General features: G+C 36.9%; 1 protein-coding gene across 1 annotated transcript; it reads right to left on the reverse strand.

Moving 5' to 3' along the window:
* Window positions 1-2,723: 2,723 nt before the first annotated feature.
* EXOC1L (exocyst complex component 1 like) lies at window positions 2,724-20,216 on the reverse strand. The gene is made up of 3 exons (XM_017660669.3): window positions 19,695-20,216; window positions 10,905-11,035; window positions 2,724-4,996 (listed from the first exon to the last, which is right to left on the reverse strand). Exons 1-3 carry the CDS (start codon window positions 19,813-19,815, stop codon window positions 4,730-4,732), a joined length of 519 nt encoding a protein of 172 aa, XP_017516158.1. The 5' UTR covers window positions 19,816-20,216; the 3' UTR covers window positions 2,724-4,729.
* Between the last annotated feature and the right edge of the window lie 7,343 nt (window positions 20,217-27,559).

Raw genomic sequence — 27,559 nt, forward strand, 5'->3', positions numbered from 1 at the left:
ATTTCAAAATAAGTCCCCCCTTCATTCCATTTCACCAGTAAATATCTCAGTGTCTAACTATCTTATCTAATTTTTTAAGGACTTTTCTATAATATACCCACCACATCCTCATCACACTTAACAAATAATTCCTTAATATCTACTACCCTCCCAATTCAGATTTCCCTGACTGTTTCAAAACTGTCCTTTCATACTATATATATATATATATATATATAAAATATAAAAATATATATAAAATATATATAAAATATAAAATCAGGGTCTCATCCAGGTCCTTATAGTGTATTTGGATGTTATATGTTTTAAGTCTCTTTTATCTTAAATAAGATAATAATAAACAGTGTCCATCTCTCCACCCCAGCACACTTTTAAAAATTGATTTTGTTACAGAAACTGAATCATTTGCGCTGTAGAATTTCACATTCTGCATTTGGGTGTCATTTAGCTTATTCCTTCACTTCCCATATTTCCAAAAACGCAGTAGCTGGAGCTGGAAGATTGATTAGGTTCAGTTTCATATTTTGGGTTAGACTGCTTCATTGGTAGTGCTGTGTACTTCTTATTCCATTACATTTGGAGCCCCTAAGACAGGCTCACCCTTTTAGGATATCAAGATTGCACATTGGGTTCAGTTAGTGTCAGCCTGGTTCCCCCCTTTTAAAATTTCCCATAACGTTTCATCTCATAGTTCTAGCATTCATTGGCAATTTGTTTCCTAAATCAATTAATTTCATTAGAGATAGAAAAATGGTAGTTTTCTAGTTTTAGCATTCCTACTGCATTTATTATTTGGACTTCTTTAAAATTCCCCTTTATCATCTATTACTTGAAATACAGTTCCTACAAGAAAGGCAAGATACATGCTTGAGTTGTTCCTTTATTTATCAGTTTTCAGTAGTTTCAGTGTTGACAATTGAGGGCTTTTTGGTTTTAGTATTATGAAATTCATGGACTTATATATATTTTCTGTTTCATTCTGGTGTAGTCATTTTCTTTGTTATGCACAAATTGTACCATCTTAGACTAGAGGGAACAACTTCAAGTTAACCCTGTGCCCTTTGTCTGACCCCACTTGACTCTCATGGCTTCCTTTCTTCATGGTACATTAAGATATCCCATGTTCATCTTGTACATTTTCTGCCCCAGACCTAGAATCAGTAATCACTTTAAGCAGTCTTCATTATTTTTTGTGGAAAATGCTATGTATAGACCACCCCTGCATGCTGAGATGCTCACTGGTCATTATCTTTGCTTCAAGGTCTCAGTGACAGTGGACAAATTTAGGATATACATGCTTATTTTTTAAAGAGGAGTTTATATTAATATTTCCAGTTAAAATTTCCTATTGCAGGGTTTTAATTTCTCTGATTTTATTCTTTTATACTCTCTCTCTTAAGCTTAAGTATTATTTTCTAATGATGTTAAGATAACATATGCTTTATCTCACAGTACTCAATACTCCTATAATGGTCTCATAATAACACTACCAATATTACTATTAATAATTAAACTTATGAATTTTGTTTTAGGTTCAAGCGTATATAGTTATGTAACCACCATAATCAAGATATTTCTGAATATATAATAGAAAATGGCCAGACTATATATAGAAATAGAACTCTGACACAGAACCTGCAGCAACCTGCTGAGGAAGCCAGTCCAGTATGTGCAATAACCAGTCAAACTAGGAAGTCAAACTACTGTCTGTAGAAACCAGTGTAGGAAGTCAAATAATACCACTTGTAATAATGGGCCACAAATGGCCAGGACTTCATTAATAACTGACAGTTTCCCTAATTTTAGCTCCCACTTCCAACTTAGTACCAATTGGAGAAAGTATCCACCTTTTACCCAGTCACCTAGGATGCCCCACCTCTAGTTAGTCTACCAACAGCTTCCCCATGCCAACAGCCTCCCAGCAGGGAAAATCCCAGTTTTCCACTTTGTAATGCTGTCTGGTACTGTATTGTGTGTTCGTACCATAGTTTATTCAATTCATCCTCTAGTGATGGATATTGGGCTATTTGAAGTATTTTGCTCTTACCAACAATGTCAAATGCCTTGTGCATTTGTCATTTTGTGTATCTTTGCTAAAGTATCTTTGGAATAGAGTCCTAGAAATAAAATTAAATCACCACGTCAAAGAGTAAATGTATACGTAGTTTTGCAAGATATTTTCAAATTCCTCTCTTGTGGGATTTGAACCCTTTTGCATTTCCAACAAATATGAACGAGAGGATCTGTTTTTTTCCTGTTTCCACGGAAATAATGCCAAAGTTTCATATTTTTGTCAATGTGGTAGGTAGGAAATAAGCTCATACTATAGATTAGATTTTTCTTATTACGGGTAAGGTTGAGCATCTTTTCATATGTTTAAGTGTCATTTGCAATTCTTTTTCTATGAATATCTATTCACATCTTTTGCTTATTTTTCAGCAAATTGCAGTGTTGGTCTTTTTAACCCCTCAGTTTGATGAGGATTCTATATATGAAGGGTGTTAGTATATTATAACATTGTTATATATATGTAGCAATTTTTTTCAAATTTGTTGTTTGTCATTTCATATTTATAGCTTTTTCATACCATATTCTTATATTTATGTAGTTAAATAAATCATTTTTAAAAGTTGTCTTTAGATCTGAGTGATAGCTAGGAATTTCCCCACTCTCAGTGCATAAAAAAAGTTTTCTAGTAGACTTAAGATAGTCCCTTTTGCATTTTAACAGCTTTATTGATATATAATTGACATACCATACAATTTATCCATTTAGAATGTACCATTGAATGCTTTTTGTCATGTTACATTACTTTTAAAATTATGGTAAAATATATATAACATTAAATTTGCCATTTTAACTATTTTTAATAGTAAAATTCAGCAATATTAATTACATTCACAATTTTATGGAACCATCTATCAAATACCACAGTATATTTCCAAAACTTTCTTATCATCCCAAACAATGATTCTGTAACCACTCAGCAATAACCCTCCATTCTTTCCTCCTGGTAACTTTTAATGTACTTTCTATCTCTGAATATGCCTATTCTAGATGTTTCATATAGATGTAATCATACAGTATTTGTCCTTTTTATTTGTTTATCTCACTTAGCATATTTTCTTTATCTGTGTTGTAACATGTATCAGAACTCCATTGCTTTTTATGGCAGAATAATATTTCATGGAATGGATATGCCACCCTTTGCTTATTCATCCATTTATTGATGGACACTTGAGTTGTTTCCATCTTTTGGCTATTGTGAATAATGTTGCAATGAACATTGGTATACAAACATCTGCACAAGCCCCTGTTTTCAATTCCTTTTGGTGTATACCTAGGATTGCAATTGCTGGGTGATTTGGTAATTCTGTGTTTAGCTTTTTGAAGAAACAGCGAACTGTTTACCACATTTTACATTCCCACAAGTAAGGTATGAGGGCTCCAACTTCTCAATATCTTTGCCAACCCTGGTTATTTTCTTTTATTGTGGTTGTTGTTTATTTAATAGCGACCCAAGTAGGTGTGAAGTGGTGTCTCATTGTGGTTTTGATTTGTATTTCCCTAGTGACTAATGACTTTAAGTATCTTTTCTTGTGCTTATTGTTTATCTTCTTTGGAAAGATGTCTATTCAAGCCTCCATCCATTTTTTAATTGGGTTGTTTGTCTTTTTTATTAGTGATTTGTAGGAATCTTTATAGATTCTGGGTATTAATCCCTTATCAGATATATGATTTGTAAATAATTTCTCCCGTTCTGAATTGTTTTGTATTTTCTTGATCATGACCTTTGATACAAAAGTAATTTTAATTAAGTCCAGTTTAGCATTTTTTCCTTTTGCTGCTCATCCCTTTGATGTCATAAGAATCCATTGCCAAATCCAAGGTCTTGAAGTTTTAGCCCTATATTTTCTTCTAAGAGTTTTGTGATTTCAGATCTAAGCCTCAGGACTTTATACATTTTAAGTCGATTTTTGTGTATGGTATAAGATAAGGGTCCACTTTCATTCTTTTCCCATGTGTATGTTACCCCAGCAACATTTATTGAAGAGAGATTATTCTTTAATATTTGAATGAACTTGGTACTCTTGTGAAAAATTGATTGACCATAGATTTATGAGTTTTTTCCAGAACTCTCAACTCTATTCTATTGTTCTATATGTCTATCATTGTGCCAGTACCATACTATTTTGATTAATGTAGCTTTGTAGTAAGTTTCAAAATTGGAAGGTGTGAGTTCTCCAACTTTGTGCTTATTTTTCAAGATAGTTTGGCTCTTTAGGGCCCTTTGCACTTTCATATGAATTTGAGGATTGACTTTTCCATTTCTTTAAAAAGGCCACTTGAATTTTGAAGAGAGGCTGCATGGAATCTGTAGATCACTTGGAGTAACATTGATCTTGCCAAAATTAATTCTTCCTATTGATGAACACAGGATGGCCTTCCATTTATTTAGGTCTTTCAAGATACTTCCTGATATTCTTAGGTAGAATACTAATATAGGCAAGACCATCCAACTCCTTCCAAAGTTACCAAGGAACACATGCAAAAGTCCCAAACATTGAATGATTTCATTAAAACACATTTTATCACAATTCACAAAGCAACACTTTATTTTCATATAAATAATAATCACCGATGAAGGAAAAAACAAAATCATGATTATCAATATTTCCTTAGGGAACCATTTTCACAGAACACTGATGAAGGAACATGTCATACATCTTCAGAGTGGCAGAGGACACAGGGACAAGCATACTAGATTGAAAGCATAAAAGCATATTCTCATAAGAACCAAGCAATCCTTGTTGTTGGAGGACCAAATGGAATCATCATTAATGTAAGTAGAATCGAAGTTCACAATTTGTAAGTCCTTCTTAAGATATGCATGATTCAGTTTATTTACAGTTCGAGCAAAGGCATATTTAGAAGCACAACTATATGCTTCCAAACTGTACACTTTCTTGAAGTGCAGATCAAAAAATGGATTGTCCTAGAAGAGAAAGAGAGAGACATGATTTTGTTTTTACCCAAGGAAGTAGCTAAAGTTCCTGGATTCTCTCATATTCTCTTATATATTCTTATTGATTGAAAGTATCAGTATCAAACATATTTCTAAAATCTGCAAAGGAGCTTTCCAAACCTACTTATTTCAAACATATTGCTTCTAAAAAGAAAAACAATAAGAAAGATTATTTCTGAAGCATCTGTGATTTTTCAATTATACAAATAAAACATGTTTCAGAATGAGCAGTTATCAAATCTTCCTAGGGTAGTGAATTTGAGAGGATAGGTATGGATGGAAGAAGAGAATAACTCACTTACAGACATCTGGATGGGAGAAAAAGTTTCTCCTTTTCTCTAGTAGGAGGTTGGTCACTTGTGCTATTCCAGTGGTAGAAGGGGGCCAGTTAGCCTTTGGCATACTATAGATCACTAACTTGCTTACTTTGAAGTTAATAACAAGGATCATTAAATCATTTGACTGAAACTTTCAAATTACTAAAGAGTGCTTCTTATTGGATTGTTTATTGTTGCTATTCTTCTAGTGGAGATGTTTCTAGAAAAAGTGGACATCAAACCTGATCTAGGTCTTACCTGTTAAAATAATAATAGTTGCTACTATTACTAATAGCAGTAACAACAATGCCTTGCATTTATAAAGTGCTTTTCAGTTTACAAAATGCTTTCACATTCAGTATCTGCCTAACTCCTAACTCTCCTTGAGGCCTGAGGTTTTAAATTATTTATCTTTGTGTTCCTGGTGCTTATTCATGGCAACCACTAAGTTCTCAGCAAATGTGTGTTGATCTGATCTGAAATAGTCCTATAAAAAAGGAAGTGGAGGTAACATTGCCTTAAATGACAAGGAGGCAGAGAGAGACCAAAGAGTACTAATAATTTGTCACCATGTATTCTGTAAACATTATATACAAACCTCTTACGTATTTGCAATCTCTTTTTTAAATAGGAAAATTATTGCAGGAAGCGGGAAAAAAGACATGGGTTTTGAAGTTAGAGAACCATTTTTAATCTCTGATGTAATTGTGAGCAAAGTACTTATCTGATTATAGATAAAATAGTTATGAAGCTTACACAAGATTAATCATATAAACTGTGTAGTACAGAACTTAATAAATGATAGTTCCCTTTCCCAAATCTGCCCCCAAAGATTATGATACTGATGTTAATACTACCTTGCTTTATAGCACTAAAATTTTATTTAAAACAAAACAATGCTTTTAAAAATAATGTACATAGAAAAAAATAAGAACAACAAATGCTGGCAAGGATGTGGAGAAAGGGGAACCTTCCTACACTGCTGGTGGGAATGTAAATTAGTTCAACCATTGTAGAAAGCAGTATGGAAGTTCCTCAAAAAACTCAAAATAGAAATACCATTTGACCCAGGAATTCCACTCCTAGGAATTTACCCTAAGAATGCAGTTTCCCAGTCTCAAAAAGACATATGCACCCCTATGTTTATTGCAGCACTATTTACAATAGCCAAGAAATGAAAGCAGCCTAAGTGTCCATCAGTAGATGAATGAATAAAGATGTGGTACATATACACAATAGAGTATTATTCAGCCATAAGAAGAAAACAAATCCTACCATTTGCAACAACATGGATGGAGCTAGAGGGTATTATGTTTTGTGAAATAAGCCAGGCAGAGAAAGACAAGTACCAAATGATTTCACTCATCCGTGGAGCATAAGAACAAAGCAAAAACTGAAGGAACAAAATGGCAGCAGACTCACAGAACCCAAGAATGGACTACCAATTACCAAAGGGAAAGGGACTGGGGAGGATGGGTGGGAAGGGAGGAAGAAGGGGAATAAGGGGCATATAATGTAATGGGAGTGGGCCCGGGGAAGGCAGTATAGCACAGAGAAGACAAGTAGTGATTCTACAGCATCTTACTACACTGATGGACAGTGACTGTAATGGGATATGTGGTGGGGAGTTGATAATGGGGGAATCTAGTAACCACAATGTTGCTCATGTAATTGTATATTAATGATGCCAAAATCTAAAAAAATAATAAAAAAATAAAAAGAATGTACATTAGTGATGTGATTTTTAAATGCAGTGTTTCCCTAGTCACACCACACAAAGTTTTTCCTAGGTAATTGCAGCTTCTAAGACACTTCTGCAGAGAATCTCGATAAAAGGAAATCATACCCATTCCATTACCAGATACTAATCATGCTCCTTATGTAGTTTGTTCACTGAAACATTTGCTCCCTATCATGTAGAAAATATCCTTTACGCTTTTGAGATACTCAGAAAGGATTACTTTTTGCCTTTAGCCTAATAACTGAAGCCTGACCAAACCTGTACCTAAAATACAAGTCCTTCCTTTGTCCCTTCCCCTCTTCCTCCCTCTGTCTTCTTCCTATGGAATCCCAGTGCTAAAAGGATATCTCGCACATCATTCAGTAATCTCTTGTTTATAGGTGGGATAAAAATTTCCAGAGAGGTGAAGTCTAGGTCACACATGTAGTTATCGACAGAGCCAGGACAAGAACTCAGATCTCAATTTCCCCAATTCCATTTTTTGCTGCATCATCCTGTCTCCTATTGTACCATGTTAGCCTCCAAATCCCCAGTCATTTTGATTTCTGCTTTATAAATTGACTTCAATTTCAATTCCATTCCATGTTAAAGTTGACAACTTTCTGGCTCGAAATTGCTCTGTTTAAAACTGTGTCATTGCTATTGAGAAAATTATAATCAATGCTGACTCCTGAGAATTCAATTCCAACAGAGAGAAGTGGAAATTCCCAGAATAACCAAGATATTTTTATTGCTTCCATAGAAAATAAATCTTTAAAAGAGCTAATCTTTGGATACTATAGATTTTCTTCTGACAGTTTAATATTTTGGGTCCTAACATGATAAGAAGAATAGAAATACTCAACTTCTCTTTTGTGTCTAGTTCATTATCCAGGATAGTCATCTTCAAATAGGAAAGGGAAGAATTAACAATGTTGGGATGGAATTAAAGGCCAGAAAGGTGAGGAGGAAAATAGAGCACAGCTACCTGCTTCCAATGAATCTAAGTTGATAGGCTTGAAGAATACATCCTCAGGCACTGACCAAACTTACAAAAAATCATTATGACAGTAATATTTGAGAACATCAGAAAAAAATAAGAAAAGAAAAATGGGTAAGAAAAAGAGGTGGGAATAGTTAATTCCTGAAATGACCAATTAGTGAATTTGACATTGATTTCTGATAAAATCTGATTCAGTAGAAAATTTTTGGCAAGTACATAAAGGTATAAAGAAGGAAAGCATAATTAAAATTTTTCTAATTTTTTAGAGATAGTTATTATTAAAGTGCAGGTTTGTTTCATATACATGCATACATACATATACCAACATATATTTTCTATATTAAAATTTAAGGTTCAGATTTCAGTTTTCAGCAGTATGATGGACTAAATATGCAAAATGAGGTAATAGAAAAGTTTTGTACTTGGCTGATTGTTTAAAAACTTATCAAATGATGAACAATTGTGTTCTGAGGTATTCTTTTGGAAACACGATTTTTAATGGCTGTGTGATATTTCAACATATTTATATGCAATAATAAATTTAGCTATTTCCTAAGTGTTGAACATCTAGGTAGGTAGAATGTACCAGGAGAAAAATGCTATGTGAGTACTTAGGAAAGAAAATGATGAAATCCAGCATGTTTTTACCAAGAAGTCATGCCAAACACACTGAATTTTAAAAATAAGATTCCCAGGTGGTTAAGTCAAGATAATAGCAGATAACATATTTGATTTCAGTAAAGATATTAAAGGCAAAATTTAGGTATTCAGATAGGATAATTAAGTAAGGCAGAATTAAGTGCTTTGTCTGTTTAATTCTCTATGTACCTTCAGAGCCTAATAGAGCCTAATATTGAGATATAAATATATAATACATAAAGTGTATAATATAAATAAAAATAAATTCTCAATGAATGAATATATCAATTTGTAGAGATGTTAAACAGCAGTCAAAGAAGGCAAAGAAGCAAAATAGCTATGTGACCTTGGGCTAAGCAATCTCTTTAAGTCTCATTTTCCTTACCTATAAATTGAGAGTACTAATACAATCTAATTCATGAAGTTTGGGGATGATTATGTGGAATTATATTTGGGAAGAGTTTTCCATGGTTCCTAGCACCTGATAAGGGTTTATGGGTAGCAAGTAGCACTACTATTAGTAATAGTAGTACTAGCAATAGTGATGACCTATCAATTACTTGGAGATATGCCTTTAGCCCTGCCTGCTTCATCATTTTTATTACCAACTTGAATGAAGTCCTAAATGTCATGCTTATTAAATATGTATCATACAACAATGAATATTTAAAAATCAAAATATTAGATGTGATAGGTGGGACCAATAGCCAAATAAGGAATATGGCATTTAGTAGGATTAAGAATAAATGATCTTAAGTTCTAATTCTACCAACAATAACACAAGTATTTATTACTGCCTAGAATCTCTCAGGCAAGGGGCTATGATAAAACATGAAAAGTCACAGTCCCATTTTTTTAGGAGCTTTCCATCCAGACGGGAGATGGAGTAAGCCAACCATTACAATTTGCAGGGTCATGGCTATAACACATTTATACTCACAATGCAATGGGGGTATGGAGAAAGGGAGACATGAGTAGGACTTTACCCAATGGAGACTCTAGTAATAGGGTGAGAGATGGTGGTTTCTGGGCAATCTAAGCCTCAAGAGTCAGCAGCTAAGCACGCTGTAACTACAAATATAAGGGGCAATGGCCAGATGATAAAGGAGGCAGATCACCAGGCCTTTATTTCTATTTTATTCTATGTAAGTAGAAGGTATGGCATATCAGTTAAGTGGCATATCATGTACAGAAGACTTGAGGCTATAGTTAAGCATTTAATTGAAATAAGTAATCCAGACCAAAGGAGATACAAACTACTCATACTAATTCTGCAGTATTGTATTTAATTCTGGAAAAACTGAAGCATTCCAGAGAGAAAACAATTCCATGATGGGTGTCAAAGAAATGACATGGGGGAAAACAACAACAATTGTATCATCTCTTAATATTTGTATTGTCTTATCATATTATCTCTTATGTGATCTTCATATGGAAGCTATTTAAAGAATGAAGTGGGTACATTTGACCTAGAAAAGAGAAAATTTGAGGGAATATTTTAACTGTCTTCAAATATTGGAAAAGCTGCTACGTGAAAGAAGGATTGGCTTTGTTCTGGGTTGCTTCAAATGACCAAATGGGTGGATGTTACAGTGAAGCAGATTTTGGTTAAATGTAAGTAGGAAATCTAAATATAAAGTCTGGCAATTCAGAAATGCAATGGACTTCCTCATGCTTAATGAGTTCTCCATCAGCAGAATAGTTCAAAGAGAGACTGGGAAAACTACTTGTCAAGTGGAGAGATTGGAGTAAGTACCTTTTTCCCACTGCCAACTCTAAGATTGTAGGATTTCTAAGGGTTATTGATCCTTAGGGAGGATCAAGTGGCTAACCAACAGTAAAACTTGAAGAGAATGAGGGACGGAATCCCTAAAACCTGTGGAGGAAATTGGGGTGGGGAAAGAGGATGTGGGGGAAGTATAATGTATTTAAAGTTTCAGAATTGACTGGAAGATTGTTTTTAACCTGTTTGAGAAGCCCTTGGGAAAGATACTTATAAATTTAATAGACAAAATTAAAATTTAAACTCACAAAAACAACAAAAAAACCCAGTAGATCATCCCAGTAGCTTAAACCATACCACTTAAGAATAATGTCATCTTAACACTTAGTACATGCCAAGAATATATGAAGTAGGATATTGAACATAAAGATCTCCAGTATTGATCCCACCTCTCCTTTCCAAAACATAACACTTACGGTATCTGCTTCTTTTCCATCAATCATCTGCAGATCATTCAAAGACCACTTTTTTGTTACTTCATATTTTTCATCTAAACCTATTCTGTAGTGTTTCACCATAATTATTTTTACTTCTTCATTTTTGGTCACTGTAGGACAGAAAAACACTTAGTTTACATAACAACTCTTAGAAGATAATAAATTTTTCATGAAGTCATACTTTTTAGTATTTATGCAACTCCTTTTCATATAATGAGTTTGAATCTACTTTATATTTGCACCCCCATTATGAACCCTGATGTATCTGAACCTTCATGAGTATGCCCCCAAACTTGCTTGATGTGTTAACTTTATTTTTGCTACATTCATGATCACATGCTGCCACAGTAATGTCTGTCAGATAGAACACTGAGTTACGAACTTTCAGCTATGAGCTTTGTGGTGGAGAATGGGGTTCAACTAGTGGCAAGAAACAAGAGGTTTAGCGTTAGCCCACAGTCAGTGCCAAAGTGTTTACCAGAACAAGTTGGAATTTTAATTTATGACAATATGAGAAAATGAGGTCAGGAAAGTGAACTCTGCTCACACAGCAACACAGTTTTGAAGAGAGACTCGGCAAATACTACTGTGTACACTGTCTTTGGTGTGAGACTTTTGATACAGAAAGGCTTACATCACAGTGACTGTTGGTGCAGTTTGAGATTTTGAATCCTCTCTAGTGTGTCTCAAAATTCTAGCATTTAAAATGTGCAACCAAGACTAAAAGCTTTAGTACCAGATTTTGAAAGGCATGGGAAAATCATTGCCTATTCCATGTAAACAAAATGAGAGAAATAATTTCCTGATCCTAATCACCATCTCTAGTCTCATATGAATACATTAGAAGAATCAACATTTGATATTAGAACTCCTGTACTGAAAATGATCAATGAGTTAATAAAGGAGCATTTACTAAGTACTGCTGTTTGCCTGATATTATAGATGCCACAAGTATGAGACATGGTCCCAACCCTCTAGAAACTTATGGTTTTGTTGAAGAGACAAGGCTAACACACATGAGTTATGTAAAATATGTATTATGAAGGTATGTAGTTACAGTACGAAGAAGTGGCAGTGGGAATTGAATATCTGAAGTACATTCAGTTGGACAGTATGTTGAATATCAAGATATATGATGTCACTTAGAGAGTTGCAAGTAATTCTGCCTTCTAAGAGTGAGACTGGAATTTATCTTTGGGGAAGACCCTCTTGGTTCAGGACAGTGCCACTTTGTCATGCCCTCCTAGTTAAGAAGGTTTAAAGCAATATATTATAACATTATCATAGTAATAGACAAATGATGTGGAGCAGGCAATATGCTCAACAGGAGTTCTGAGAAGAAGGAGGAGTGGAAAAGTTAAAGAGGGAATTATGGGGAAAACAGAATTTGAGATTAGACTTTAAAATTAGTCCAGTTCAGAAACGCAATGATGATCTAAGGCATTTCTAGGCCAAGAACATCCTGAGGAAATGGACAATAGAAGCTGGACTTCAGGTAGAATTAGAGGAAGTGGACCATATAGATTGGTTGGTGTTAGGACATGGTGGGCAATAGGATTAAAGGAGTCAAAAAGGCTGTGAATATGTTTTGAAAGACTGGACTTGAAAATCACAGAAGCCACTGTGCACTTGTGGTATCTGAGTCCCTCTCTCTGGTTGGGAAGTGTAGGAGGGTGGCATGGACAGTGGAGGCTCCAGAATTGGGGCTGGGGAAGGGAGTAATTATCCTCTAAAGATGCAGGTGATACCAAAATTAAGGCAACTGGTTGAGCTTTGAGTTGATAATGGAGCTGAGTTCAGTCCCCTAGAGAAGGGGTCTGAGCAGGCTGACAAATCTAAGAGGGCTCTGGGCCAGGTGTTCAGTGACAGCTCACACAGTAATATGTATTCCATAAGCTTCCTTTCTCCATTAGCAGGGGACTAATACAGGGGAGCCCTGCTAAGGGCTATTTTTCCAGAAGCAGTGAGGCACAAGATTCACTGGAGGAGAAAAGCAAGAGGAACTGGAGGTCCCTGGATAAGGCAGTGTTGAATTCTGGGTTCGGATCATGGCCCCACTTCTTATAATGTGGTCTGAGTAGGTTATTTAATCTCTACAGAGATTAGACCTCAGATTTCTCATGTTGTAAAGTGGACACAGAGTGATATAAACCCATAGGGTGTAAAGACTAAAAGTATATAAAGGACTTAGGATAGTGCCTGGTTTATAGTAATTGTTGAAGTGTTTCATTGTTTTAAAAGGCTGTTGTAATATCGGCATAGGATGTGGGCAGTGGACATAGAAGTGGCAAATTCAAGTAAGATTACAAATGAGGCATTGACAACCCTTGGTGGAAATAACACTGGATAGAATCCAAAATAAGAAAGCATGGGGGGTGAGCTGGTTGGGTGGAATAATGAGTTTAGTTTTTGATGTACAGATGAGGCGTCCATAAACTACGTCAGTAGAGAAGGAGATGGAAGTTTACAGTTTCAGAACAGAGATAAGGACCTGGGATTTTTCTGTGTGGACTGTTTTTCAAGACTAGGTTTACAGGGAAAAAAGCAGAGAAAGAGGTGAGAGACTGGAGAAGAAAAAGGTGCCAGCAGAGAGGTCTGGGAAGGGGCCATCAGAAAGGAGACAAGCCCAGCAGTACAATGCTATGGAAATCAAGAGGAGAGAGTATTGCAAAGATTTGGAGACAATCCCATGAAGTCATTGTGTCGGGTAAAGCAGGGTTCAGTCCCAGCACAGAATCTGACATGGGAAAGATCACTGGATTCTTTGCCAAGGGCAGTTTTTCTGGAATGATGGGGGTAGAAGATAGCTTGCACAGGACTCCTTCATGCACTGTCTAATACCAAGCGCATTCTGTGTGCTGGTTCCTGGGATAAGTAAAATTAAAAAAAAAGAAATTGGAAGAGACTGAAGGTTATGATTTAGATCACATATCTGAAGTGTTTGGAAGATGAGGGACTGTGTATTTTAGGACAAAGAAATGACTGAGGAGAATGTCCTGTAGGAAACCTAGAGCAGAAGATCTTGAGCCAGGCTCAAAAAGCTGGCTCAGGGTCTGTGAGCAAACATTGGTGGGTTTCTGCCCATGTACACTTCTCCAGCCCTAAAAAAGCCCATTCCCACTGATCTAGATATTAGCTTTGGGAAGAGGAAAGGATTAGAAGAGAAGCCATTAGGCTGGTGTGTTTAAGTGGAGGCACGGCTGATACTGTCAGATTAAGACAGGATCTTGGAGGCAGCTGCTTCTATTAGAAGGCAGTTGTGTGTGTCCAGACACAGGACCAGAGGTAATGCTCTTGTGCAGGATAGCTGTCCCACCCACTACTTAGCGGGTGGGAGAGGATGGGTGTGAGGAGGAGTAACTGGATACTGTGTGAAAAATGTAGTCTGAAACAAATTCCATGCCTCATCTAAATGTGACGATAACCAGCTAATTGACTGTAGGCCCACTGATTCATTTCATTAATTTGATAACTAATTGAATGCCCCTGTGTACAAAGCCCTGTGCCAGGCATTGAAAAAAATGAATTCCTGTAAGACTCCATTCCTGTTCTCACTGAGACTACAGGGAGAGGGGGCTTCAGAAAGAAAACACGTGATCACAGTGCTGTGAATGAGGCACAGACAGGGTGATATAGGGAAACAAAGGGTCCTCTTCATCCTACTGGGGGTTAAGGAGAGCTTCCTGAAGGAAGTCGTCTGGGTTGCAGAGAGCAGTGGGAGCTGGCAGAATGAAAAAGGGGTAGAGGGAGTTCTGGATCAGCATGTGTACAAAAGCGTGAACTACTTGACACTGAGTCATTACAGGTATTTGGTATTGCTGGCATGAAGTGTGAGGGTGGATAGGTGGGAGGAAGCTGGTTAGGTAGGAGCTAGATTCTGAAGGGTCTAGAATGCTAGGCTAAGGAGTTTGAATGTTAACCTGAAAGCTGTGTGTGTGGAGACTCTAGCCAGGAGGGTTGTCACTGAGGGATTTTCAGTGAATAGACAGGATGAGATTTAAATTTGAGTAAGTTTTATTGGGCATTTCTGTAAGGGATGGATTGAAGAATGGGATGTTAAGAAGGTAGGATATACTAGTTATCAAGTTTTTATACATGAATGGTCATTGTTCCTCTAACACCAAACTAAGAAAATTAAAAAGCAGCCTTTAAAAGTTAACCATTTGGTGCAATGATGTAGCACAGAGATAGTACAGCTTCTTTAATTTAGCAAATTAGCCTCCTCTGGAGTCAAAGAGGCTCCAAGAATTGTCTTTAGCCAAGAGTCAAAGAAATCTACTCAGGCTGGAGTGGACCCAATCTCTGATTTCTACACTTGGGCTCTTCTGCCAGATAAAATTAAATGGCCGTATCCACATTAATGCAATGGCAATATGGAAACTTATCACATTGTCTTAAAAGAGAAATGTGTTTATATAATCAAAATGTTAGAGAGTTGGTTTCAGTAACAGAAGTGCCATTTTATAATTATGATTTAGTGAGCGATATCTGTAGACCCAGGAAATTTCAGAATGAACTGGCTCCAGTTTTAATATTTCAGTTAGCAGTTTCCAAATTACAATCTTAACTTCATGCCAACCATTTACTTTCACTTTTAATTTCAGAATAAACATTGTCATTAATAACTGCTTCTATTACCATGGCAAGATAGTCACTATTATTCAAAAGGCTAAATGGAAAGAAGGTTGGCTAATTGAACCAATATAATTTGGCAGAATAGAGAAAAAAACAGTAGCTCACAAATACACAGGAGCTACACAGAAATGCTTTAAATAAACAAATTATTGTTATTTTATAATCCTAGTGTTGCATAATATTTTTCATCATTGAAATTAAATAATAGGGTAAAATTACCATAGATGTCACAGATAAGAAGCCTCAGTGAAAAAGTTTCAATACGTTAATGATGTCTTGGGGTAGTTGAGAATGCTATTATTGATTTCACCAAAAAAGTTATTTTCACATAATGTTTTATAAATTAATTTTTAGGCACTGTAGTTGGGTGTTTGTGTCACTGCAAAATTTGTTTGTTGAAGTCCTAACCCCCAAGGTTATAGGATTTGGAGGTGGAGTCTTTGGGAGGTACTGAATGGCATTAGTGCCCTTATAGAAAGACCTCAGAGAGATAGATGCCTTGCCTCTTCTACCATGTGAGGTCACAGGGAGAGGACAGCAGTCTGTGAGGAAGTCAGTCCTCACCGGATACTGAATCTGCTGGCACCATTATCTTCTGTTTCCCAATCTCCACACTGTGAGAAATAAATCTTTGTTGTTTATAAGCCACCTAGTCTATAGCATTTTGTTTCTTTTTCTTGTAAACTTACTCTTAGTTAAGACTCTTATCATTAACGATTTGACAAAATTGTTAGCTGCTCTGGTTCATAGAGAAGAAATTTTGTAGGGCATCAAAATGGGCTATGTATGTATGGAGAATTTATGCATACTATTTCATAATTTAAACAAATGCCACTTATTTTCAAATTAATATCAATGGGTGGAAAATGTTTTTCTAAATAAATGAGAATACTTAATCTGTATCTGAATATGTATATAATTTGTATTTACAAAATATATAATCTAATTATATAAATGCTTCATTGTATGTTAGGCATACATATTTATGTATGTTTACTGTACATCTGATTTTATTATAATATTTATTTACAGTATGTACTTTTACATATGTATATTTCAGCATATGTCTTCACAGTAAATATATATTTTTTCTGCATATTTAAAAATACAGCCCTGCTATTTTATTTATTTGGAATATAATTTATCATTTTTTTTCCTAGTTAGGATTTGCAGGAGAGGACTATGTGTAGTAGTAGGTATTATTATTTCCATTTTAGAGATGTCAACACTGAGGCCAGAGAGGATACTTGCCCCAGATATTACAGCTGGCAGGTGGGCAAAGCAGAGTCAGGTTTCACACCAGATTTGTCTGATTCCAAGCATTCCATGATCCATTCCAGCATGCCCTGCTACTGCCCCTTCAGTTATGGCTAATGCTTTATATGCTATTTCAAATCCTTCAGAATTTCTTCAATTCATTTGCACTCTCCTCATGGCATAAGTGACTTAGCGCTTTCTAGTGCCTGCACATAATAGAACTCCTCCCTCCTTTGTAGGAAGATGCTGCTTTTAACTGCCAGGGATAATGATGTTCTAGGCTAGGGGAAGCTAATCCCAAGGAGAAATGACCAGGCAAACCTGAGGTGAGAGGAGTCTGAGGTGCCAGGAAAGCCTCAAAGGAAATCCCAGCAAAGTACAGAGAGGGAGATAGAGTTTATGACATCTGACTTTTGACACCAACCAGGTGAAGTATCAAATAACAGTAAATCACAACCATCTGATTGGGAGACCCCTGCAAATAACACTCTGATCAGATAAATAAAAGGTTTAATTTATTTAAACGTATCTTCTTAAATTTGAAAAATGCAAGATGGAATTTTACCACTCTAGACCTGCAATTCTCACAAACTTAGAACTGCTGGGTTGTAGGCTCTAAAGAAGAAATCATAACTATGCCTCTCTCTACTTTCCGAAGGTGGCCAATGTTCAAAATCTGAAATTACTTGCCTCAGCAATTGTGATATGACCTGTTAGATGCCTATCGATAGAACTTTTCTGAGTAAAACACCGTCACAGATTTAGGACTATTGAGCATCACGTTGACTTTATTTTAAAATGCAGTTGTGTCTAAACATATTTAAAATGGTCATAAAAAGATGTTATATTTAGGGAAAGTGCTCTCAAATGGATGGATGTGATATAGAGGAGAGTCATGAAAAGTTGTGAACTGATAAAACTTATAGTGTTAACTTTTATCTGGAATATCACAATATTGTTTTCTCTTCCTCACATCTGAGAGGACCTTGTTTTTTCCTGCTTCTAACATGACACAATCTTTGCATTTTATTAATGAGGTAATCACCTACTTTACTTGGTCATTTTCTAGATAAGAGAATTATGTCCTAAAGAGGTTGCTTTGATATGTGTTAATAATGCCAACCCCTTGCCCTTCCAATCCTAGTTAAAAGGATTCATGTCACTTATGAAAAAGGATAGCAAGTGACCCCTGCACACAGTGTTTTTCTCAGAACTTGAGGACATAGGGAAAAAAATAGCATCCATTTTCAAAAATTTAATTCTAAGAGACCTTTTTTCATGCCAGATAGAACAAGTTTAGTTAATTATATAATTGAAGGAATGCATTAAGATATATTTGGTAAGTTAAAACATATATTATTGTGATTATTTTATTTTTTATGCTTTTCTTCAAAAACACTTGTATACTGATGTTACATGAAGAGTAATTAGCTTTATAAAGTAGGATCACAACAGGCATAAAATTATTAAATGTTAATGCTGGAATAAGCGTCTTCTCTAATATATTAAGTTGAAATACTTTAAGATATAATGATTTGATGATTAGGATACAATACAGTTTCTAAAATTGTTTCATTTGACTTTGCAACAACTTGATTTCTTTCTTTTTCCTCGACTGATTAAATTTTTCACCTTGCTGATAGGTCAAGTCCTCACACTATTTATATAGCAAAACATGCAGTGTAAAGTGTTAGATAAGTATTACTACTCTAATAATTAGGAATGATAGAAAGATGTTCTACTTTCCTTACTCCCTTTTGACACCTCTAGAAGGTCCTTCTAAGCCAGTTACCAGGAAGGGAATTATAACAAGTTGTTTCCTGAAAATGCTGAGGTGTGTGCCTTAAAAGAAAGTCCACAATGAACCCATAGAGTTTCTAAGCTTCTTCCTCCTAAGACCCTGAAAAGTATTAAAAGGCATGGATTGGGAAAGGGGAATGCTCTGTGTTAAATTCAATAATGGCAACAAGCATTTCTGTCTAAATTCAGCACAAAAAATACAGGTTAGGCAAATCATAATTAAATGCAAAAGCCTATTCCTACTTTTGGACAATTTTCACGAATTTTAAAAACACAAGGGAGAACCTTAATGTCAGATAGTTTAGGGAGCTTCCCTTTATGGCTAAAGTCCCATCTTCATGAACTAATTTCTATTAGATTGTTTCTGTGAGCACATTTCCTAGAAGAGAAAGAATTTTTAAAGGATCATTTATCTTTTCAAAATAAACTACCAGGAAGTCTACATAAGCCCACAGAAGAAAATCTAAGGTCTTCTTTCTTTCCTAATATGAAAAGAGAGAACACTAGTTGTGCAGACTGGTTAGAAATAGAGTTGTATAACTCAATTCTCCAAAGTGTTCAAAAATGTACTGAAGAGCTCTCTGTTGAATTTTTAAAAATGAGCTCTCACACAATAAAATTGCACACAGTGAAAGTGAATTTATGAAAGATTGGAGACAAAATGATCAAATCAGGAGAAGTACAAACCCAGTTTCATTTCTGAACAATTAACCGAAATATTCTTAATACAATATTTTTCTGTCTTCCATTTTAAAACTCCCTCCAAAATTTTATAGCATCCAAATTCTTAAACTTGGCATGCTTAAGCTCTCTCACTGGAAGAGCGCTTTTACTGAATAGGAAAAGAAATACAAAAATGTCCCTCTACACTGATGGTCAGTGACTGCATTGGGGTATGGGTGGGGACTTGATAATATGGGTGAATGTAGTAACCACATTGTTTTTTCATGTGAAACCTTCATATGAGTGTATATCAATAATACCTTAATACCAAAAATTAAAAAGAAATGTCCCTCTAACACCCAAGCACCTTGGGGTCATTTATATTTTGCAGTGATAACAGAAAGAATGGATTACCTGACACACAGAGGTAGTACCTGTCCTGGACGGAGAGCTCTATTTCGATAAACTCGCACAGACTCTGCGAGAGCGGCCCGAACAGTTTCTTCTCCAAGTCCTCTTTGACCAGCGATGACATTTCCCCCAGCTGCGCGGGGCCTGGTGGCTCGGCGCAGGCTCTCCCTTTCTCTCTTTTTGCTCCCCAGATTTCTGGCCTTGGTTTGCCGCTCCTCGGGGAGTCCTGCCCACCGCGCAGCCCTCACGCTCTCAACTTAGCGCTCCTGGCCAGAGCCCGGCTGCCGGCGGCGCTCAGGGCGCTCAGGGCGCTCAGCCCCCTCACTGCGGCACCGCCCGGCGGGCCGCAGCCCCAGCCCCACCGTCACTCCTCGGCATCCATGCTCGCGCAGGCTGCTCTCTGGAGCGCTCCTGCGGTTTGCTGATGGGGAACGTATTTATGGACGCGGGCAGATAGACTTGTGGAGTCCCCTGGTTATTCTTGTCTAGTAGCCTTTTCCCTTTTCATAACTCTCTTCAGAGGAAGACCATTGCTTCAGCTTGATTCCATTATATAAATCAGTTGTCTGGCTGTATTGATTGGTATCATCTTGCATTAAGAACTTTGCTATCATCGGCGAGAGAAAAAGCATCAGTGCCTGCTTCTAACACTTCCAACAAGTCTCTTTGCCTCCTTTCTTTCTCCTCCTGCAATTCACTGAGATCTTTGCTTCTAGAAGAGTCAGTGCCAATTCCTGGCTCCACATTATTTTTTAAATGGGCTCACTTTAAATGTTATTTATTCCTCTACTCACAAGGAAACATTTACTAGGTAGCTACTGGTGCAATTTTATTTGTTTCTAGGGAAGGTGTATATCCTACCCACAAGGAGCTAATAATCTAATAGAGAGGAATACACTGAATAATTTTGAATGGTTAAAAGTGGTAAGTGACACAAAAGAAAAGGGAGTGTAGAAAAGACATTTGTACCTGGAGAGTATCAGAGAAAGAGCTATGGGAGTAGATGTGGAGGTGATGAGAGAAAAGTGTGGAGGGGAAGGAGGGGGAGAGGCACAGTCCACGGAAGAGCTCGGTGGTGTTTGAAGAACAGGAGACGGTCCAGTGCGCCTAAGTTGTAGCATGTGTGAAAGTAAAACAAGGTTGGAGAGAGAGACTGGGGCCAGGACATGGAGGGCCTTGAATACCACTTTAATCCTTTGGACCTTATCCTGCAGAAGTAGAGAGCCAATGAAGATTTTGGGTGTTGATGCATTCAACAAATATTTTTCAAGGGCTGTTCTGTGCCAAGCCCTGTTCTAGGAACTAGGAAGACAGCAATGAAAAAAACAGGTCAGTTCCTTGCTCTTGTGAAACTTAGTGAGGTAGAAGAAAAATAAAACAACGAAACAGGAGCGTTCAGGGTTCACTTAGCTACAAGTAACAGAACACACAACAGAAAGTGTAAATAGGAAAGACTTTAAACAATCTCTCCTAATAAGACATCGCAAGTAGGCAGCTCCAAGGTTAACTCCGCATTCACAGATGAGGATTCCAAGTGTTTTCCAGTCTTCTGGTCCTGCATGCTTAGATGTTGGCTTTTTGTCCCCAGGCTGCTATTGTTCAGCTCTAAAGGCAGGAAGAAAGGGGGTGGGTGGGGGTGGCTTTTCTTGATATTTCTTTTGTAGGAAGCAAACTCTCAGAAACCAGACAGCACACTTCCCTTTACATCTTGGGGGCTGTAACTGAGTCACATGGCCATCCCTAGGAAAGCAAGTATTTGTCATTTTTGGTTCCTACAATGGGAAAGGGGACTTTCTAACAACAAGGGGATGGGAATGACCATAAGCAGGCAACCAGTAGCTTCTTCCGGTTCTGCTCTAAAGAAAAATTAATGGCATGTCTGTGACCAGGCTGCACTGTGGGGTCCTGGGTGGGGCATTTGCCTTTCTGAGCTTCAGTTTCCTTGTCTGAACAATGATCTCTAGAGTCTCTCTCTCTCTCTACTTCTTCCCTACTTCCTATTCTGTTTGTAATTCTGGGAGTCTATTAAAATAATTTGGGCGAGCAGACCAGAGCATTAGTACTATGCTTTTGGATGTGGAAATGGAGAAGAGGGGATGAATATAAGATATATTAGGATGATGAAAGCAATAAGCTATGGCACCTGAGTGGATTTGACAGGTAGAAGGTAGAGTAGATATGACGTGACAACTTTCTACTTCCATCTAGGGAATGTGTAAATGGGCCCACATCACAGAGACTTTCAGTAATTTCAATTATTTCTGGCTTCTACACTTGAAAAATTATTTCCTGGGTGTTTTAGTCTTTCTATAGAGTTAAAAAAAAGAGAGATTGCTGTGATAACCAGAACAACACACCAGTAACATTGTCACTGAAATTTTATTAGATATTTATTTATGAGATTCTTCATTTTATGTTTTCTCACATCCTAAACTGTAAGTTTCATGAGGTCAGGAGCTGTGTTTTTCCTGCTCCAGGATATTGTGAAGTGCAGTGCCTAGCACATCATAGGCATTCTTGCATTCACTTATTCAGTCAATTTATTTGTCAATATTTACTGAAAGAACAAATTAGTGAATCAAAGAGTCTTACAATAACTTATTCATTTTTTTGGCATAGCTGACTTTGCAGTGATCTATCCACACATTTGGATTGCACAGTCATCAGTTTCACCAACCATGTATCCTGTATCAGCATCCGTTTGTTCTTGTTGCCATGAATGTATGGATTTTAGTTGTAAAAGTCTCAAATGCATCCGTTTGTTCTTGTTGCCATGAATGCATGGATTTTAGTTGTAAAAGTCTCAAATGCATGTCTGGAGGAAATACTACAACTTTCTCTGGAAGGTTTCAAGGAAAGAGAGGCTATGTATTCCAGTATGGTCTTAAGTAACGTTGAAATTAGAGGCTCAGGAGCTGACATTGTGACCTTTTAGTTCCAAATTGAAATGTTTGCTATAAACTAAGTGTGTTCAGAAACGATTTGCCAATTGGTTTGAGTATTCTTATAGTATCAATTTGATTGACCGTCATAGGAGAGAAGTCATTTTAAAATGCAAATAGGCATCCTTTTTTAGGTTCTAAATAATTCTATGAGAACAATCTATCAAAACATTATCTAAATTTTAAAGAACCAAAAGATTTAATCTTAAAAGAAGTACAAATGATAATCCATTGAAAGTGGAAACAGAAAATCTTTAGAAACCCTAATTTCTTTGTCAGTTAAGAGGAATACTGTACTAAACCTTTGGAAACTAGCATTTACAGAAGAGATTATAAGAAAATAACAAATAAACACCGAACAGTGTTCATTAAGATATTTAATAGAGCTATTAAAACATTCTTTCCTCACAGCCAAAGGTTATTCTAGTCTGTTTATTTATTAATTATTTTTTCTGAAATGCTATAGAATTGTTAATGGGGATAAGGAGAAAACCATCAAAAAAATAACATATTTCTTGAAACACTTATTTTTAAAACTCCAACATCCCACATATGTATTTTCTACAGGGAAGGAATTTTTAACACTTACTGTTTCACTAATGAGGCCCTGCTAACCCACCATCCTGGATAAATTAATGAAGCTGTGTTCATGTAGATATAGCCCAGCTGGTGTACAGGGAAGCAAATTACTCAGAAGAAAAGACCTCCTTGCATATAAGACTCATAAATTAATTAACTGAGGAACTGAACCCTAGGTTCTAAAAGACGCACAACAAGTGGATATAATTTCTAAGTCTATAAACAATCTGGATGCATTTTATTCTTACTAATTTTAGTTGTTAGACATCAAGGAACTACTTTTCTTTTAATTTTCAATTTTGGGATTCTGCTGTAATCAGTTCCCAACTTAGTCTTTGACAATTTTATATTCTCTTGCAGTTGTTCTTCAATCAAAAGAATTATATGTTTGCTTAAGAAATGTGGGACTAAGTGTCCTAATTGACCATAAGTAACAGGATAAGAATATGTGTAAATGATAACAGGATTCTTCCTTTTGCACATTCACAAAATATAGGGATATAATTTTGCACAGAAGTCAGGACTTAATTTTGTTTCTGAAGTTGGGGTCCGGCTTCTGTTCTGTGTTTACCACTACCTCCTCATGTACCTCTAAAGCAGCCCTGAGAAGGGCAGAGCTTTGGTTAAGAAACTCCCAACTAAACCAACTCTGTGTCTTCTTTCAGACCCTCATCCCAAAGCCGTTTTGCTTAAGCAAAAGGCTGTAGTTATGCGTGCCTTCACATCAGGAAGTCCTAAGTGGCCTCCAGGAAAGGAAGGAAGATACTATTTATCAGCACTTATCAATGTCAGAGTCTAAGTGTTGGCCTTTGCAATATGCAATGTTTAATTTAATCTTCCAGCAAAACTAAGAGGTAGATATCTGACTGTCTCCATTTTCCCTATGAGGAAACAGAATTCTGTGGAAACATGGCAGCCCTTATTAGAGCTTGACAAAGAGGATAATGCATCTCTGTGCCACATTTATTGCTTCTGCCTTTGGTAAGGATGTCTTTAGTAATAAAATGTTACTGTAACTAAACCTTCTTCATTAGTAGAGTCCTGAACTTGATACCTTTTTTATGTGCAATTATATGCAGATTGAAAAGTGCCAGTTCTGTTTTTTATCTCTTAAACTTTTATTTGTAGGAATCAGGACAATGCTAATATCAAAATATTAATCTTTATACAGACAAAATTTTTTATTACTGTATCATATCATATTTTACTTAATCCATGAAATATCTGTTCTTTAATCAAAGTATTTCCTTCGTAATTCTAATTTAGGAGCCCTTCGTGTGTGTGTGTGTGTGTGTGTGTGTGTGCATGCATGTGAGTGTATATAATGGGCTGAATGTTTATGTCCTCCCAAAGTCGTATGTTGAAATCCTTAGTCCCAATGTGATAGTACTGAGAGGTGATTGGGTCATAAAGGCAGAGCCCTCATGAATGGCATTAGTGCCCTTATAAAGGAGGAGCCAGAGAGCTCCCTTGGTCTTTCTGTGAGGAGCACACAGGGGAAGAACCAGGTAGCAGGCCCTCACCAGACACGGAACCTGCTGGGGCCTTGGTTTTAGACTTTCCGGCTTCCAGGACTGTGAGAGACAATGTTTGTTGTTTAAGCCATCCAGCTGCCAGCTTTCTCTTACAGCAGCCTGGATGGCCTGAAAAATGTGTGTGTGTGTGTGTGTGTGTGTGTGTGTGTGTGTGTGTGTGTGTGTGCACACTTTGAAGATTTGGGATAAGTACCAAATGGATATACTTTTTAAGGAGTTTTTTTTTGGTTGTTTCCAATTGTTTCTTCTGGTTATGGATTCTGGGTGCTGGCCCATAGCTCTGACTGTGGTCAGTTACTGAAGAATACAGCCCTACCCTGAAAGGAAAAGAAACGTGGCCGCTTCTTTTGTATGCACTCTTCCCTGACATTCTGACAGTCACCAGTGAGGATTCGCTGAGATACTCGCGGTCGCAGACTTCAGGCTATCACTAATATTGAAAATGTGACGCAGTAGGAAGGCTTCAGTGGCTCACAGCCAGTGCCAGAGCCCTCATTTAGAAAGGGTTTCTCTGACTCAGCCAGAGATGGAGTACATTTCTTGCTCAAAATATACTAGTATCATTTAAAAACAATAGCTTTAGAGAGGCACTTTCCTTTTAACAGCAAAAAAGAACCAGAAATTCTAAAAATACTCTATGCAAAGATACTCTTTTGACAAGATATATATGTGCATATATATATATATATATATGTATATATATATATATACACACACACACATCCATTTCAGGGAAGATTTTGTCTTTTCATAAAATTGCAAAGTTTATGAAGGAAAGGTTTGTGTTTTCTTCTGTATACTATAAATAACACCAATAACAAGTTTTTGTTTGGTTTTACTTGTTCCGTGGAATACATGATTTATGTTCACACAGAGACTACTTCAGTGTGTCATAAGGCAGTGAAAATAATAAAATTATTTCTACAAGATGTCCTCTTTTGTGGGTACTAAAGTATATATAGCATTTAGATGTTTGCAAATGAGTAGTTTTTCTTCATTTGGGGATAAGGGAAATTTCAAATTAGTTAGTTCTGAGAGACAAAGTCACATTACTTGAAGTCCAATTAGTGACAATAGCCAATTTGTAATTAGGGCAAATCATCATATAGTGCTTATTAAGTGCCAGGTGCTGTTCTAAGAGGTTGATAGATGTTCGTTTATTTAATCTTCCAGCAATTCTATGAGGTAGGTATTATCGTTATCCAACTGTTACACATGAGAAAACTTTCATGCAAGTTACCAGTTACTTGTCAATCTAACATTGTAGCAGGGCTGGACTTGTAGACAAGCACTCTCTTCTATAATTTGTGCTCTGACCACTAGACCAGACTGCCTTGTTCCAGTACAACCATGAGCAGTATTTAAAAACTTTGCGACAAAGTTGTAGATACGTTTCTTAGGACATTTTAGTCTGTACATAAAGGTAGTATTCTCTTGTCTCAACCTTTTTTTTCCTACTGTCTTTCCAGTTTTAGACCTTTTAATTCAGCCTGTGGCCACAAAGAAGCTGGGAGTTCAGGGGTAGTAAGGATGAGCTTCTCTTGTAGGAGGTGCTTAATAAATGTCTCTTAAATGAATTAAAATGCAGTTATCATTCTTAACAAAACCCCTTAATTTTCCCTACTAACAGCCCCAAATGGAACCGGACATTTTAAGGTCCATATGTAACATACAAAGGATATCTTTTGTTTTTCTTTGCCCAGCACTCTCCTTTCTTCTAGAAGAATCCAGATTTTCTATGCAGAAGCCTTTCCATGGGTAGTGGTGGGGCTGCTCCAGGGCCATTTGCTTGATCTGACTGCAGCACATGCACAGGCGCATGGCACTGGCCTAGTCTTAGCTGATGAGAGTCCTTTCCTGGTCACAGTGATTGGTTCTGGGCTCTGCATATGATCCAAGCAGGATGGTGCCTAACCTCTCAGCTCCAAATCCACTCTTTTTCATGTTGTTTTGTGATTTTGAATCTAGGCCCTGTAAACATTTCTCATTGGCCTGCTAGGTAAGGTTAAACTTTTTCAATACAGGGCAATGGAATGGCTCTGCAAGCCAATAGCAGCAGGAAGATACTTGGCTTCCAGGTTCCAGTCCTCCATTATTACTGTTACTTAGGGTGGGAGCCTAGCAGGCGCACAGGAAGATTCTAGCTGTGTCCTCAGGCCATGCTCTCCCTGTCAGCAGCCACTGGTACCCTGGCAACAGCTGACTTCTTCTACAGACCAGCTGCACCCTGTCAGTACCCTAGCGCAGAGACAAGCTGCTCTGCAGCCTGGCCAGGCCAGTGCCCTGTGGCACATTTCCTTACCACCAGCAGGCGTCTGGTTCCTGTGTTAGCCATGCCTTCTTCAAAGAGACTGGAATTTTGTCCTTGACTGGGAGGGGACCTCTTCAGTTTTTAGTCTTACTGTTCACTCATCTTTAGTCTGAAGTTAGTAACTGCCATTTCTGTGTCTGTTCCCAGTTCAAATAACCAGCGTGGTACCTGTCTCCAGACTGGATCCTGACTGATAAAAAATCTGTTTCTCTCTGAAATTTTCCATAGATTCTGGGGGAAAAGATAGTTTCTCTCTCTTTGCTGAAAGAAGAGCTCTAAGTATAAGGAAAGCTGGAGCTGTTTGAGGCCATTGTCCCCAAACCCAGAGAAGCTATTTTCAGTTAAAAAAAAAAAAGATGAGGTCATGCATAGAGATAAATAGATGTGAGAGACAAATGAAGATGGAGATAATTCTGATGACATCACCTGACCCTTAGATCCAGCCATGCCTGAAGATAGTTCCATTCACATCAATAAATACCCTTTTTTCTCTTTAGCAAA

This window comes from Manis javanica, chromosome 5 (genome assembly GCF_040802235.1).
Source record: "Manis javanica isolate MJ-LG chromosome 5, MJ_LKY, whole genome shotgun sequence".
NCBI lineage: Eukaryota > Metazoa > Chordata > Mammalia > Pholidota > Manidae > Manis > Manis javanica.

Excerpts from the sequence above, each read along its gene's own strand:
- EXOC1L (XM_017660669.3), bottom strand. The coding sequence starts at position 19,815 with ATGTCATCGCTGGTCAAAGAGGACTTGGAGAAGAAACTGTTCGGGCCG. Across the intron at positions 11,036-19,694 it reads GTACTACCTCTGTGTGTCAG|TGACCAAAAATGAAGAAGTA; the intron begins GTAATCCATTCT and ends TCTGTCCTACAG. Across the intron at positions 4,997-10,904 it reads ATGGAAAAGAAGCAGATACC|GACAATCCATTTTTTGATCT; the intron begins GTAAGTGTTATG and ends TTTCTCTTCTAG.